The 17,693-nt window shown below is 38.4% G+C and overlaps 1 protein-coding gene across 1 annotated transcript in view; it reads left to right on the forward strand.

Moving 5' to 3' along the window:
* Nucleotides 1-561: 561 nt before the first annotated feature.
* The window catches only part of HCN1 (hyperpolarization activated cyclic nucleotide gated potassium channel 1), a 447,227-nt gene continuing 430,095 nt past the window's right edge, over nucleotides 562-17,693 (forward strand). The window contains 2 exon segments of the mRNA XM_052659217.1: nucleotides 562-684; nucleotides 686-969. Of these exon segments, the coding sequence (XP_052515177.1) occupies nucleotides 562-684; nucleotides 686-969 (407 nt within the window).

Genomic DNA, 17,693 nt, shown 5'->3' on the forward strand with positions numbered 1-17,693 from the left:
CTCAAGGAGTTCAAGGATGTTTGTCTCTTTCGGATGAATGTATATCCGCTGGCTCAGTCTTTCTCTCACTCTCTTTGCCTCTCTCCTCCTTTTCGTGCAAAAATACACCGAGTCTCTCACATCATGTACAAATGAATGTTTCCGAGGGCTCCCGAGTTCAATGTCACGCTGGGCAGAAGTGGAGCGACAGTGGAGCGACAGCGTGTCGCGTGCGGGCGGGTAGAGTCCCTCTCCGGCCAGCAGAGGGCAGCCGAGCGGAGGCGCTGGCGCGCGAGGGCTGAGCCGAACCGAGCCTCGCTCGGGCAGCCTCAGCCTGAGCACCAGCCGCGCCGGAGCCCGGAGCGCAGCCACTGAGGGCAGCGGCGGCGGCGGGAGCGAGGCGCGCAGCGAGCAGCGGCGCGGGCGGGAAGCAGAAGCCGCCGCCGCCGCCGCCGCCGCCGCGACGGGCAGCCGGGCTCGGCGGCCGCCGGATCGGGCCCCTGCCCCCTCCGCCTCGTGTCCCCGGCGCCGGGCGGCCGGCGAGTCTGGAGCCCGCGCCGTCGCCGGCCGCGTCCCCCGGGCATGGAAGGAGGCGGCAAGCCCAACTCCTCGTCCAACAGCCGGGACGATGGCAACAGCGTCTTTCCCACCAAGGCGCCCGCGACGGGCGCGGGGCCGGCCGCGGCCGAGAAGCGCCTGGGTACCCCCGCCGGGGGGCGGCGGGACCGGGGCGAAGGAGCACGGCAACTCCGTGTGCTTCAAGGTGGACGGCGGCGGCGGCGGCGGCGAGGAATCGACCGGGGGCTTCGAGGACGCCGAGGGGCCCCGGCGGCAGTACGGCTTCATGCAGCGGCAGTTCACCTCCATGCTGCAGCCCGGGGTCAACAAATTCTCCCTCCGCATGTTCGGGAGCCAGAAGGCGGTGGAGAAGGAGCAGGAAAGGGTTAAAACTGCAGGCTTCTGGATTATCCACCCTTACAGTGATTTCAGGTGAGGACTCTTTGCTCGCCGCCGCACCCTCCCTTCCGGGCGCGCCCTCCTTCGCGCTCCGGGCTCCTGGGAGGGGTCGCCCCGGGACTGGCGGGGAGGGGGCGCCCGCCGGCCCCGGGAGGAGCCGCCGTGTCTTCTACCCGGGAGGCAGGCTCGACTCTTCTACAACTAGTTTCCACCCAGGAGGGGGTTGACTGATGAGTTCCTGTTGCCCGGGGAACCCCAGGGAAGGTTCTCTTCCTTTGCCTCGGGAACTTTGGGGCCAGATCGGGGGGAAAAGGCCACGGTGACCTCCGGATGGGAGGATGCGAAGTTGTGCAGGGAAACTTTCACTTCGGAGAGATGAGAGTGTAAGAAAGTGGCCAGAAAGTCGTTGGGGGTGCCACCTTCCCTCGCGCTGTTCCCCCAAGAAGTGGGTCCCTCCCAAAGGGGCAAAAGGCGCTCCTGAGTTTGGGGAGAGGATGAGGCGACCCGACACGGTGACTCACGGGTCCTGGCCCGTCCAGCCTCTCTCGCCCATAGGGGGTGTTAATCTGTTTCTCATCCGCTTACAGGCACTTGGTATCCTCAGTGCCTTTCTTCAGGAGAGTGGCTGGCAGGCGGAGGAAGGGTAATTTGCGCTTGGATTGCCCCTGACTTGAGATTTCAGTGGAGCTGGCGCTGCCTGGTGGGGCAGGAGCCTGACAGGAAGCCTCGAGTTCCCGAAAAGGAGACAGGGGGCGTTTTCAGAGCCCCCTTCCTGAAACAGAGGGGCACCCTTTCTTGACCTTGGCTACTAGTCTATTTCAAAAATCTCTTTCCCATTTCCCAACTCGGGAACAAGGGCAGGAGAGCCGTCAGCTGTCAGGGAAACTCTGCTTCGGTGAATTAACGTTAAGACGTTCCCTGATCTTATTTGTCGCCCAAGTTTTCATTGGGTTATAAGCGTGTTTAGAGATTATCAAATGAAGGTCGTGAAGTAGATCCTCTTATTAGTGTACGAACACCCTGCGGTCACGTTATATTAGCGCCTGAGGAAGGCTGTGCTTTTTATTAAAAAACAACAACAAAACCCCGTAAGCAAAAGCCAAGAGTGGCATTTATGTATGTAGATATGTATGTATGTATGTATGTATCCATTTACTGCTGAAATCGTTTGGAAAAGAAAAAGAATGTGGCGCAAGCTCAGCAATTTTAATAGGCGGCTGTTAAACAGCAAACAAATATAGCAATAAAAAGCAGCATTACTTTGAGTTGCTTGTAGAAACTAAGGGACAGTTGCCTTCAACTCCACTCCTTGATGGGAGCTGTCCAGAGTTCTGAATAACACTTAGTGGAAAACCCATTCTTCTGCCGCACAAAGCCTTGGAAAAACCGTCTTCACCTTCTCTGAGATATACGTAAAAATACATATATTCTCAGAAATAAGTAACCATGTTATTTATGCATAGGATGAATGTACTTTAGGAAGTGTAGAATGTTAAAGTTCTTATATGGAAAAACACAACAAATTCCAAAGGAGGGCTTATAAAACATAACATTTATAGTGCATGGAAAATTAAGAGTTTGATTGAAAAAATGTTCATATTAAAATAATCTACTAAATAATCAAACATATTTCCTCCAGTAGGCTAATACTTATAGAAGCAAACTATGAATGACCTTATTCTAAGGTATATAACATTGTCATATTCTTTAGAATTTTAAGTTGAAATCAGATGTTGAATACTGTTTCTACCTCAGTCTTCAGTGGAAATATATTTCAACCCATATTGTTATTTCTTCATGAAAGAACATTACAGAAACTGCCTTTAGTCTTAATAACAAAACTAAGCATGGTCTTTCCAGAAATATATGTAGTTTAATATCTACTCACAAATAAAATGCTATGTTCTGTTTGTTTAATTTTGAACTCAATTAAATGGTTAATTATGATACTTTTATTTCTCAAGCAGTATGAAAATAGTCTACACTTTTTCAAAATGGTGGCATATAAACTTTCATCATTTATTAGATAAAAAATATAGGGCCACCTTTCAGGAATTGGTATAGTGTGCCAGGATCTTTTGAATGAATGAAATTCATGAAATTAAAGATTCTCCACATTTTCCTAAGTAAGTCTTATGAGACAGGGTATCTCTTTAAAACAAACAAAATAAATTTGTTACTAAACAGGAGGAAGAAATGGAAATCAGATGATAGTTCAACTTTATCATGCATTTGAAAGGAGAGATGATTAAAAAGTGAGTTAATACTCTAAACAAACTGCTGTGGAACAGTTTGGAACATTTGATTTTCCCCTGCATAACTGGAAAAAGAAAATGGTAGAGGTAAATATTATAATTTAGATTTTTAACTGGAAGGAATCTGAAAAAAAAAAAGATTTTAAAACTCACAATTACTATATATGCTGGTCTTATCAATAAAACAACAAACTAAGGAAGAAATGTAAATACTTGCTTGCACATTTTAAGTCATTATTATTTTATAGATGTCTTTATATCATTTCACTACCAATATAAGGTTTCTTAAAAATGTAACATGTCAGGATAATGACCCTTTCCTGATGAAGACACTTTAGGGTGCTTTGCTAAAATGCCAAAGTTAAGTTCAGTAGTAATTTAGTGACTGAGAAAGTGAGGCTTAAGAATACCTTTCCATGGAGAATGGGGGAGATACCAGAAATTAAAGATACCCAGTGTTTTTTTTTGTTTTTCTTTTAACCCCCTTCACCGTCCTAAGCTTTCGCAGATCCAGGGAAGTTCAGCAGTCAGTTATTTGGTCCCACACTGCTGAGTGGAGCATGAGCCCGCAGTCCAGGGCATGTCAGGACTTTGACACTGCAGCTGGTGATCCAGTCCCTTCCCAGGATGACTGATTTCCAGGGCAGGCTTCCTTCTTCCCTCAGGCTGCGGGGCTGCTCCCATTGAGACTCCTGGGAGCCAGCTCCTCCAGGCGCTCTCACCCGCCTGGGCCCAGGAGTGCTGCTGCTGTGTCTGGCGAGTAGTTTTCTCTGCCTCCAGTGTAAGTAGGGCAGAGGCACTGTATTTCCCTTTCTTCTCAGGGGAGGATGATGTTAGAAATCTTCAGGGACTAAAGAGGACTCAAATCCCATCAATACTGTTGGAAATAACTGGGTGGGAGCTGGAGAATTCAGTTTAAAAAAAAAGTATGTTTTTGTTTATACCATGGTATAGAATCACCCTAACTTCACCCAAACTAGGGAAAACATGGTTAAAAAATAAAATCACACTGATTTTTGTGTAGTGAGGACTTGGTTTCAGTCTTCTTGAGTTTCATGTGAATAGCGCATACATATAAATAATTTGAAGGTTAAACATGATTTTGAGGTTACTAACAGTGATTGTATATTTATTAGCTAAAACTTTACTTTTTATTCACTAAATAAAAAAGTGATACTGGGCAAGCATTGTAATTTCATAGCCAGTCCATTTATGATATAATCATTCACATGAATTGAAAGAATAGCTAGGGGACTCTTGTGGATGGTTGCTATTACATGAGTAATTTGCCTTAGAAGAATTTATCAACAGATTATTTTTCAGTTCAAGAATTCTACCATTATTTTGTTGGCTCATGCTTACATAAGTGCCTTTTAAAAAAAATAATGCTCCCATTCTATATATACTGCCAGAAAACCTCTTGCCTCTGGTAAGGGAGGAGATTTTATATCTTGACTCATTATTTCTTCCACTGCATTTCATCAATTAGTGTGAATGACTGTGAAAAGCTTATTGTGTGGTAAGTACACAAGGACTCTAGAGACCAGAGTCACTTCCTGAAGGTACTGCCATATCTGGCCTTGCCTCTCTGCCTCAGGCTACATCCACATCTGTGCTGATGTCAGAGGTCACTGATGTGTTCATTAGAGAAGGGAGGCTTCCTCTGTATAACAGTTAGTCAGAGAGAGACTGCCTGTTTCTAGGAGCTTCTCCCAGGAAAACAATTCAACCTTCTGGGGTTTAAGGACTAATTACCCTACTGTTTTGTTATCTTTGTGCAGAATGCACTGTATTTTCCCCAGCAATGCTCCTTTTATTGACTTTCTGTATCAACACAGCCAAAATTAACCATAGGAATTTATTTTTTTCCTCTGTTAGGTGAACCTTTTTCTATCTTATAAATTCAATTAAGTTCTTCATAGTGGCTCTAGCAACTGGTCAGCCCAATTATAGTGAAACTATTTGAAAAAATGTGGAGGTATGAATTTATTCAGTTACGTTTTCTTAGTATACATGTAAGTTGTAAAACTTTAAATTTTGCCAAATAGTTCACTATTTAATTGCATTTAATAGATATAGTGATTATACTATTAAAATATTACAAGATATTTTCCATTTTTTCCTGAGCAGCTTTACCTTTAAACCTACTTTTGGGGTTTATTATGTAAATTGAGAGTCATTTTCCAATTCACATTTTATTATGTGGGCTTGTATTGTTGAACTTGCATCTTGAATAATAATGAAAGAATTTCAAATGCACTGGAACCATATATTACATTGTTATGATAGGCTCATTTAACAGAATTTAAACTATATCTGCTTGATCAAAAACCACAAACCAAAACAACACCAACACCAGAAAACAATTTAAATAGTATTTGTAATTTTCCATTATTTCACTCAATGAACCTGTGTCCCTAAGTGAGTATGAGGCAAGCAAGATAAATCTGTGATTTGGATGTGATCTTTTTGCCATCCCAAGTGTAATTCTTATGATTAACAGATTATTTACTTGTGCTCACTCATGCTTAGTCCCTCAGTCCTCTCTGACTCTTTGCAACCCCATGGACTGTAGCCTGCCAGGCTCCTTTGCCGATGGGATTTTTTTCCCAGGCAAGAATACTGGAGTGTGTTGCCAGGGGATCTTCCCAACCCAGGGATTAAACCTGTTTCTCCTGCAGCTCCTGCATTGCAGATGGATTCTTTACCTGCTGAGCCCATTTACTTCCTTACTTGGAAGGTAAAAATTGGATTTAGGGTGAAGACTTTCAAATAGAGTTTCTTATAGGTATAATGCAAAATTATGGTAGACCATCAGCACTGCAGGAAGAGTATTGAACAAGTTCAGGGGCTGTGACAAATTTTCATTTCATCATTTTGAGTAAAGAAGTAGCAAGCTATGAATTAGGCTGACACAATATATTTTAGGAGGAGAGTTAGTGGTGATGAAGAAAAAGTTTGCATGCACTAGAATAAAAAACTATTTATACTTACACTAAGTACTTCCAAAATTAATTTGTGTGTGTGTGTGAAGGCATCTTGATGTACAAATTAGCATTATTTTCCCAGAAGAGAAAAATCAGAGGAAAATGGTGACGCTTCTTGGTTCACTTGGAGTTTTCTATGTTTTTGCAAAATAAACCTCCTGGCTGTGTTAATTCTGGTGTGTGTGCGTGCACGTGCCCACATAAGCAAGCAAGAGAGAAACTGTTCCAGGGACATTTGTACATAAGCACATCTGATTAATGCTCATTTATCAGATACACCTCACCCAAGTATGGGTGATAAAAATTGATTTCATGACCCTTTTCAAGTTTATTTGTTAAGTTCCTGGTAATATTATGTTTCATTTAATAACGACCACTCAGTTAAAGCAAAGTATCAAAATTATGCATGCCTCAGATTTATAATTTAACAATCTTATTTATATAGACCTGTTTTTATTTTCAAGATGTTACAGCTCTAAAGAAGTAAGGCTAATTAAATCTAAAATAGAGTGGATTTATGTGTAAATATAACTGATCCATTTTGCTGTACAGCAGAAACTACCACAATGTTATAAAGCAACTATACTCCAATAAAAATTAATTAAAAAAAGAAGTAAGGCTAATCACACACACATAGAGTTAGCAACTGTTTACAAATTTTTATGTTCAGGTTTCATTCAAGTATTTCACTATTATCAGCAGTGCTGCAGCAAACATCTTTGTCCATTAGTCTTCATTATATTCTGTACATACTGATCTTATCAAGTAATACTGCTACCAACTAAGACTCTTCTTAAAATTTTAAGTGACATGGATACAGCACCGTTGATGTTCTTGTTTAGATATTCACAGGCAGTTTTAGGACAGAAAGTCAGAATTTGTCCTCCATTCTGTTCATCATAGAGTACGTGGAGTGGGAAGAATGATCTTATGCCATGTTATCTTATGTCTAATGAAGTTATCACACTACTTAAAATCCTTTAAGGGCTTCCCATTACTCTTGAATATATTTGACAAACGAGCTACAAGATTGCATAACTTCAACTTATCTGGGCAGCCTCGTCACACACCATTCTCTCCCTCACTGTCCTCAGCCACCTGGGTAAGTTTTCAGCTCCCAGAACAAGCTGAGTTCTCTCTTGTCACAGATTTTGATGTGACATTTAACCCCATTGCCTGAAATTCTCTTTTCACTTTAAGTCATTCTGCATTATAACTAGTTTCTCTTCCTCATGTGGATTTCAGTTTAATCACTGTGATCACCTTCAACACCTCCCCCCTCCACTTTCTTTTTCTATCTGGGCTTTTTGTTTCATCAGAATGTATACTTCATGTATGTTTTACTACTAGAATTTAAGCTCCCTCACTTCATCTGTATTATTCCATTTTATATTCCTCATGCCATAAGAATGCACGTAGTAAACACTTCCTGATAAGCTTTCTCAGATGCTTTAGTTTTTAACAAGTTTTTGAGATATTATTTATCTACCATACAATTCACTCATTTAAAGGGAATGATTGAATGTTTCTAATATGTTCACAGAATTGTGCAGCCATTACCACAATCAATTCTAGAAAATTTTTATCACTCTATGAAGGAATGCTGTATCCATTAGCACTCAATTATCTTCTTTCCTTTCCTTCCTCCCCCAACACAGCTCTATCCAACCACTAATCTACCTTCTGCCTCTATAGATGTTTTTTTCTTATGCTGGAAATATTGTATCAATGGAATCATATAATACATAATTTTTTGTTACTGCTTTATTTCAGTTAGCATAATGTTTTCATGTTTTATCCGTGCTATAGCATATTTCAGTTCTTCATTTTGTGTGGTATGGATATACCAAATTTTGGATTTCTCTGGTGGCTCAGATGGTAAAGAATCTACCTGCAGTGCAGGAAGTCTCCTGGAGAAGGAAATGGCTACTCACTCCAGTATTCTTGCGTGGAGAATCCCCATGGACAGAGGAGCCTGGTGGGCTACAGTGGATGGGATTGCAAAGAGTTGGACACGACTGAGCGAATAATACACACATGTGTACACCAAATTTTAGTGATTCATCAGTTGATAGATACCTTAGTTTTTGGTCGTTATGATTACTGCTGGTCTGAATGCTATTGCACAGTTGTTTTATTTTTATTTTCTTTTGTGCAGAGATGTATTTCCATTTGTCTTAGAAGTGAAAATTCTGGCCCCGTTTATAAAAAAAAAAAAATATTGAATGAATGCACACTTCAACCAGGGTGTGCCGCATTTATTCTTTACATTAATAAATTCAGTTAAAGAAATCTCTTTCTTTTCCTACAGCAATACTTGGCATCCTTTCCATGTTACCAGTGTAAGTACATGTCCCAGCCATTACATTTTCCTGCCCAGTTTAGAGAGGACTAAATGAAACTGAAGGGAGGTTAAGCACCATGAGCCTCATGACATGGATGGATGATGAGAAGTGGGCCAGAAGTTTAGCTCTCTGGAATCTTTTTTTTTTTTTTAATAAGCTTTATTTTTCAGCAAGTGTGTTGTCTTTTTTTGTTTTGTTTTGTTTTTTTTTTTTTGACTGCATGACATGTGGATTCTTAGTTCCCTGAACAAGGATAGAACCCATGCTGAAGTGAAAATGCAGACTCTTAACCACTGAACCACTAGGGAAGTCCCAGTTTGGAATCTTGATTCTGTCACTCCAGCTCTTTTACCTCAAAGAAACAAGACTGCCAGTATAAATAATTCTCCACATCTGCAGGAAAAATTTATGTTAAAGCTAATCATTTATTCTCCCTCCTTCTTGAAACCATCCCAAAATAATATGAAAAAAATGCAAAGAAACACAGACAACTAGAAGAAATAGGAGAATGCAGAGAACAAGGGATCTGGAAACATTTTGGGAAATAGAAAGAAAGCTAATGAAGTTACTCTGTTAACACTTACCAATCCTTCACCACTGAACCCCAGAAGTGTTCAGGACATGAAGGGACCAGTTAAGAAATAGTTTCCAGGAAAACCAGTCTGAAACCAGGAGGATTAATTAAGGGTCTCTTTAGTGAATGCAGAACTCTTAATCCTAATATAGAAGGCTTTGTTGTGCTTGGTTAATTCTCCCCAGGCAGGAAACAGGAAAATTACCTTCATGGAAGACACTTCAAGGTCTTCCAGGAAAACTTATTTATTACCTAATGACCTTACATTTGTATACAGAGAATGTATGTATATTTTGGTACTAAGTCATCTAATATCTAAAGGAAAAAGATTATGAGACTTTTGAGAAACATCTTCATCATAAAATAGAAAAACCAAGTCAAACAGCAAAAGAAAGTCCCAAGGACAGAAAAGCATTTGGGATAAGGGGAAACCCAATATTACTTTAAAATACTCTAAAAATCATATCTTCAGCAGGGTATTTCATCTGTACAGTCAGAACAATATGCTATGAAGAGAATAGCCAGAATGTAATAAGTTGGCACATAAAGTCTAGCAAACCCCTTATAATTAGGGCCAAAAGAAAAGAATAGAAAATATAAGCAAAAATAAAGGCTAATTTATAAGATCAAACTTTATAAAAGGAGTTTCAGGATGAAAACATAGAGTGAAAATTGACATATGACATTAACAGAGACATTTTAAATAAAATTTCCAGGTAGCAGGATGTGAAATAGCATTTCTGAGAAACTCACAGAGTGCTCAGCACCATGAAAGGAAAAGACCCCACCAAGGGTCATCACACACCTCAGAACTCCTCTGAATCAGAGAAAAAAAGAAAAAATGCAACAACAAAATATGAAACCCTAAAACTTTCCAAAGAGAAAGTTACAAACTTATAGTATTTCTCAAGAAGTGAGAAAATACTGTAAGCTAACTGATAGTGTGGTAAAGTCTACAAAATTGTGAGAGAAAGTGACCTCTAAAAAATTGTAAACCATTCATAATAAGAAGATTTAATAAAACCAATCAGAATTCAAGAACTCTAATGTTAATCACCCATGTATCCTTTCTTACAAAGTTACTGAATGATGTGCTCCAGTAAAACAAAGAATCACATCAGTGTGAAAACAAAAGATGGGATATGGAATCTGACAGAGAAGAACCTTGAAAGAAAGTCCCAGGAGTTCTGAGTAACTGGGTGGTCTTGAAGGAAACCAATCTAAACAGGGGCCAGAAAGCAGAGGGCCCTGGACAAAGGCTTTCAGAGGAGAGAAAAACGGTAATCAGCTTTTGAAAAGTAATGTTACTAGGCACATCCTTTGGAACAAGGTATCTATGACTTTCATAGGAATACTTATTGGGTATGTTGAATACGAACCCCTCTGCCAATACAGGAGACATGAGAGACACGGGTTTGATCCCTGTATCCAGAAGATCCCCTGGAGGAGGGCATGACAACCCACTCCAGTATTTTTGCCTAGAGAATTCCATGGACAGAGGAGCCAGGTGGGCTACAGTTCATAGAGTCACAAAGAGCAGGACACGACTGAAGGGACTTAGCAGGCACTTAATACAAGCAAATAAACAAAAGACCTTTATCAACTCCAGGAAGAAAGTGTTAGCTCTCAGTCCTGTCCCACCCTTTGCGATCTCATGGGCTCTAGCCCCCTAGGCTCCTCTGTCCATGGGTTCTCCAGGCAAGAATACGCGAGTGGATAGCCATGTATTTAAAAGGAAAAAAAAAATTACGTTACTTGGATCAGCAATGAATCACAGTTGCCTGGCCATTGTAAAGTAAATAAGGATGATTTACACAAAGATTATGGTTCTGTTTTTCTGGAAGGAAAGAGAAAGGTAGATGAAAGTTGTTGCTACTGCTGCTAAGTTACTTCAGTCGTGTCGGACTCTGTGCGACCCCATAGACAGCAGCCCACCAGGCTCCCCCGTCCCTGGGATTCTCCAGGCAAGAACACTGGAGTGGGTAGATGAAGGTTGGGTGTTCTAAAAAGGCTGAATGATTGAAATTGAGCAGGGTTTAAAGTTGATGTATCAGTTTCTTTTTGAAATTTAATGTCTTTTTGAATTTAATGTCAGAAGAAACAATTAGGATGTTTGAATTAAGGAAGTGGGTGTGTAGAGTGAAAGGAAGGGAGTTTATAATCTTCTTATAATCCTTTAATACTATTTTAGTTGTTAAAAAAAGATAATGGATATGTTTTGAAGTGACATAGTTTTGTTAAGAACACAGATTCTGGAGCCAGCCTGTTTGGGTTAGAATCCGAATTCCACCACCTCAGTATCTGGGCCTCAGTTTCCTTAGTTATAAAAATGAGGAAAAAAGTATTGGGTTGTTGGGAAGATACATATTTTTGTGTTATGACTATATAGTGTCTAGATGTAGTGGCTTAGAAGATAAAGAATCTGCCTGCAATGCGGGGGACCTGGGTTCATTCCCTGGATTGGGAAGATCCTTCTGGAGAAGGGCATGGCAACCGACTGCAGTATTCTTGCCTGGAAAAGCCCCATGGACAGAGGAGCCTGGCAGGCTACAGTCTATGGGGTTGCAAAAGAGTCGGAAAGACTGAGGGACTAAGCACAGATAGGTACTGCTTAGTTGTAGTATCCTCTGCTTCTTGATGCTATGTTAGCTATTATGAAGATAAAACTGAAATGGAATTAAGAAGTGTGAACTATTTGAGAAAGGAGAATACCAAGTACACGCTTGTCAGTCCTCAAAATTCTTACAGTGGATGTGTCTGTGAAGGGAGGGCCGTGTAAAGGATGTGCTGTTCTGCTTTCTTTTTATCTTCAGGGAAGACTGGGCAGCAGAAACCCTGATGTGTGGTGGCAGTTTTTGTGTGTGCTCTGTGAAATAAGTTCACTCATGAGAGAATGATCATTGGAGAACTTCTAATACAGCTTCTATCTGCAAAATTTTCTAGATGTAATAGTATTATTTTCTAAGTTACTATAGAATGCTACAGTGTTCAACATTTAGAAATAGCTTTTGGGGAAAATTCTAATGGCATTGAGTTGTATACTCCTTCACATTAATCTTTATTTTCATCAGAAAATGGCATAAACCATTTGGGGCCTTGTTTCAAATCAGTTAAATTTTATCTATGAGCCAAATAAGATGATTCATAACTTGCTAAATTCTTTCATTTTTCTTTTAATTGTCAATTATTTTCCTTTATAGTATAATTGATGTACAATATTATATTAATTTCAGGTGTATCATATAATGAGCCAATATATTTATTCATTATGAAATTATCATTATGGTTAGTCTAGTTATCATCTATCACTATATAAATTTATTGCAATATTATTAGTTATATTCCCCATGTTGTATATTATATCCTCATGACATTTATTTTGTAACTGGAAGTTTACATCTCTTAATCCCTGTCTATTTATTATTTATTGTCAAATTTAATAGTCTGTGAAAAAATGGTTATTTAGAAATATAATTTAAGAAAAAATCTTTTTTTACATCATTTTGCAGCAGATGTCACTTATTGCCCTTGCAGAATGTGTTAGCCTTATTGTTTTTTTAAAAGAGTATATTTTATTAAAAATTATGCAATCTTGATTGTTTAAGAGACATGAGTGGAGATTGAGAAAATGACTATTGAGGGTTATATGAGTATACTTATTGGGAGAATGAGTATTCCTTTTTTCTGTAGAAGAGTCATTAATTGTTTAAATTTTTCTTTTTTTAAGATTTTTGTTCTGAGCATAAAATTTGGTATTTGTCTTGGAAAATCATGTAAGTAAATTAGGATGAAGATTAGAAACATATTGTCCAGGATTTAGATGCATTTTTAAAATATATAAAATAGCAGAGATATAAAATAGCAATTACCTAGTTATAGTTGTATACATATTGAATAATATAAATAACCCCCAAATCCTATGAACTTAATTACTGTTTATATTAATTGTTCCTTGACTAACCATTTATGTTAGTGACACTTAGATTTCAGGCTCACAGAATACTTCAAGAATCAAATGAAATCTGTGAATTCTCTGCCTAGAAAAGTGCATGTATTCCCAACATTTTTGACTGTAATTTTAAGAAGTTTTCGGTTCCCTTCAAGCCCATTTATTTTTGGACCCCAAGAGAAGACTTCTTGAACTATTTAACATTTTAACACAGATGTATGATACTAGAAACAATGCATGGAAGACACAGGAAGCTGGAGTTTTGCTTGGACATTTAATCATTAGAGCTATAGTTAGAAACATTTGCCTTGAGAATTGGACAGAATTCCATCAGCCAAGTTAGTTAGTTTTGAGGCTAGATGTGGCACTATTGTTGAAGAACCCGTCTGCCAATGCAGGAGACAGAAGAGACACTCTTTGACTCCTTGGTCGGGAAGAGACACTCTTTGACTCCTGGGTCAGGAAGATCCCCTGGAGGAGGGCCTGGCAACCCACTCCAGTATTCTTGCCTGGAGAATCCCATGGACAGAGAGGTCTGGAGGGCTACAGTCCATAAGGTTGTAAAGAGTCGGACATGACTGAGTGCCTTAGCACGCACACACCTTGTCCACAAGGACTGAGCAAAGATCATTCTGTTGTTGGGTCAGTCAGTATAATCACGCACAGAACTATATTTGGGGTGAGAAGAGGCTAAATTATTTTTTTGCAGATATGTTTATTTGCCTTAAAGAGCTTAAAGAACCAACTGATAAATGATAGAAGTAACTGAAAAATTCACTGAGAACTTATTATAAGACATATATTTAAAAATACCAGTAACTTTCCTATATATTAACAACTCTGAGGATAGTTAATAGAAAATCAATGCCTATGAAAACCAAAAATACAAACTATATATAAAAAATGAGCTTTACAATAAGTACTATTAATTGACAAAGATAATTGAGTAAAATCCATTGTTTCCAGTTAATAGCAAAATTAAATCCAAATAGGTTAAACTTTATTAAAGGTCAAAATAATTTAAATCAGAGTTCCTAAAAAATATTAGCAAATTATTTATTAATGTTGCTTTGGGGGAGAGCTTTCTAGCATATGGCTCCGAAGACCGTGTAAATTGTTGCAACTCTTCTAAATGTCAGTTTGACACTATATAAAAAGTTTTTGAAAATTTATAGGCCAGTGTGTTATTTTATTAAAAAAAAGATACATGTGAATATATGTATATAAGAATGAGTCCTATAAATATTTTTCATAATAATAGAAAATTGTAAACAAATATAACCTGAGTAAAATTTCAACCCTATTCTATACCCCTTGTTATCAGTTTTCCTCCATATCTCTGCCTTTCCTTTTCTTCATGCTGCTGCTGCTGCTAAGTCACTTCAGTCTTGTCCGACTCTGTGCGACCCCATAGACGGCAGCCCACCAGGCTCCCCCAACCCTGGGATTCTCCAGGCAAGAACACTGGAGTGGGTTGCCATTTCCTTCTCCATTGCATGAAAGTGAAAAGGGAAAGTGAAGTTGCTCAGTCGTATCCAACTCTTCAGGACCCCATTGACAGCAGCCCACCAGGCTCCTCTGTCCATGGTATATTCCAGGCAAGAGTACTGGAGCGGGGTGCGATTGCCTTCTCCGGCCTTTTCTTCATAGTACTTCACATAATTTATTTATGCTAAATGTTTTGTTTACTTTAGTTTATTATCAACCCTCATCTATAATTTAAGCCTGACTTAGGATGAGGGTTTTTTTATTGTTTTAACCATTTTATTCTCAGGATACATGTATGAGTGACACAAAGTACATGCTTAATAAATATGAATGAATGAAGAAATTCTAGGAACACTATGCTTAGTTTTAGTTTTTGTACATAATTTCCAACAACCAAATGGTATTTTCCCCTATATTTGCTACAGAAACACTGACTATTTTAATTTAGCGTGGATATGTTAATCTGATATACAGAAACATATATTTAGAAATAAGATTTTATGTCACTTAATATAATACATACTTGTATTAATTCTGTTTGCTGTAATGCTTGTTTTTATGTTGTTTAAAAGAATTTTGGGAATATATATTGTGGATCTTTGGGGATCTTGTTTCACAGACTTATAAAACTGTTTAAATGTCATTGCCTTTGGAATCAATGTTATATTCATCGAAATAGATTTGAAAATACATCTCTCTGGGCAGTGACATTAAGGAAGAATGGCTCATTTACTTTCCTATATATATCTTTTTATTTTTTTCTCTTTTGCCAAATTGCACTGCTTGGTTAACAGTTGTAAGCATTTCATTTCAAGCCCAGTTGTATAGAGGTTGAAAATTAGTACTATCTATAGGTGTACCTAATAAAGGTTGAGTCAATGTTTTGAAAGAGGATTTTGAATTTTAACTCTGTGGTAAGTAGATACTTTTTTGTGTGTGTTTGACAAACAAAAAACACAAATTCAAGCAAAAATTCCTGATAAAGCATTAGTAAATTGGTTCTTGTATAGTTAATGGAAAGGAGTTCATAGATCTTGATACAAGAAAATTGAAGTTGACATAATTTTGAGAGGGAAAGGGAACTTGAATCTTAGAAGACACTGATAGTTTGGTTTTTGCACATAGAGAGTGAAACAAAAAAAACCTCTGACAACTTTCATAGCAAAACTGTCCCCAAGTAATTGGGACTGACTTGTGTGACAGCTGCAAGACCTGTGTTTTGTAAACCTCCATGTAGGTCAAAGGAAGGAAGTGATGGGAAGCAAGGTCATCTGGTAGAGCTGAGAGCAGATGACCCTTCCATATAGCTCCCAAGTATTTGCTGGAAGAGTAGCTGAAACTCAGATGAGATTTGCAAAATCCAGTAGCAGGAAGTCTGCAGTCATTTGAAGAGGAGAAATGATGTCCCAGGTTTGGGGCAGGAAATGTACGTTAAGGGCCTGGAACAACTGAAAACCTCAGATAGAAGATAAATTGTCAAAGAGAACAAGGGTAATATAAAAAAGTATTCAAGAGTCAGCTTGCAGAAGCCAGATGGGCTTCAGAAAGCATAAGAATTTCAATGAATTCAAGCTTATTAGATGTTTAAATTTAAGTTCATAATAATGTAAGAAATCATTACCTACTGAAACTCAAAGGGACCCAATTCATTACCTTGAAACCTAAGTGAATAAAAGGAAAGAATCAAACACTGACCCTGCTTTTCCTGTTATCTGAACCAATGTATAACCAAATAGTAGAGGAGGAAAAGATTGTTCTTATAAAATCATTAATGCTAATACACGAAAAGCTAATGATACATTTAGAAATTCATGGCTTTACACTTCCATTCAGTGAATACATTTAGATGTTGTATCAGTAGGTATCAAATACAAAGAGTGGAGGAAGGTGCTGAACTTTCACCTGGAGCATGTAGTCAGCAAAATCCAATGTTAAGAGACCTGACAGGTCTGTAGTAAGAATGGGATGGAGGGGAATTTCTAAATTAAGAGACATTCTGGAAATGGAGACTTGGGCAGAGCAAAGTATACAGTCTAGGCATGTACAATTGTGATGAAATTATAGAAGGAAGCAACAAGTGAAAGGAAGCAGAGCTGTTATTTTGGAGCGTGGGAGGAGCCTGTGATTGGGATGGTGAACATGGATGGATGAACTTCTTGGGTGGGTAGAAAAGTTTTAGTTCATGTCCTGGGTGGTGATTTCAAGGTTATTTGGCTTATGATAAATCACTGTTTTCTCCAGTTTTCTATATCTGTTTTGTTTTATAATAAAGAGTGAAAGGAAAAAAGGTAAGAGGTCTTCATTTTCAAAAAGAAAGGTCAGGATATAATGAAAAGAAGTCAACTGTTACTGTTTATCTCTCTGTTTTACTCACAGACTTGTTTTGTATTTGCAACAAAACCCTAATAATGCTAAGGCAAAGCAATGGGATGCAACTTTATGGTAGGAAAATGACCCAGACATAATCTCAGAAAAGTCAGAACCTTTTAACTTGATTTGAGGAGATATTCAACCTCTTTGCAACTAATCTGTAAAATTCAAGAAAATAATATCTATACCCTTATGAATGTTATGATAATAATGTGAAGAATGCCTGACACATAGCCCATGTGCAATAAATATTAAATTTCCTTTCACTTTCTTTTATTATCCTGTTAATATTATCTAGGTACAAATATATAAATTATAGTGGTTTTTCTAAAACACATGAGCTCACACAGTAAAGATTTATTGAAAGCTGAGTATGTTTTCAAGGACTATGAAGTATTCTAGATGCAAAAAAGAATGAAGTTAAGTCATAGCCTTTGAGAGGCTTTTTGTCTGGTAAAAAGACAGTGTATACATAAGGATATAATTGTAATGGAAGGAAGGAATGCCAGTAGGAAAATTGTGTAAAATAGTATACCAGTGAAGAAAATCATGATGCCTTAATTCCATAATATTTAATCATCAGCTAAATTTTAGAATTTTTTTCACTGTTTATTTCTCAGATTTCTTTTTGGTAAGCCATTACAAATAATCAGTAGTTTTGCACATTTTTTTTTTTTTTCTATTAAAGCAATTACCCTGGTGGGGTAAAATCTTCTCAAATTTGTAACAATTAAATCTTTATTAGTTCATTGTTACACTGCTGTATTCCAAAAAGCATAACGTATTTTC

This window comes from Budorcas taxicolor, chromosome 20 (genome assembly GCF_023091745.1).
Source record: "Budorcas taxicolor isolate Tak-1 chromosome 20, Takin1.1, whole genome shotgun sequence".
Lineage (NCBI taxonomy): Eukaryota > Metazoa > Chordata > Mammalia > Artiodactyla > Bovidae > Budorcas > Budorcas taxicolor.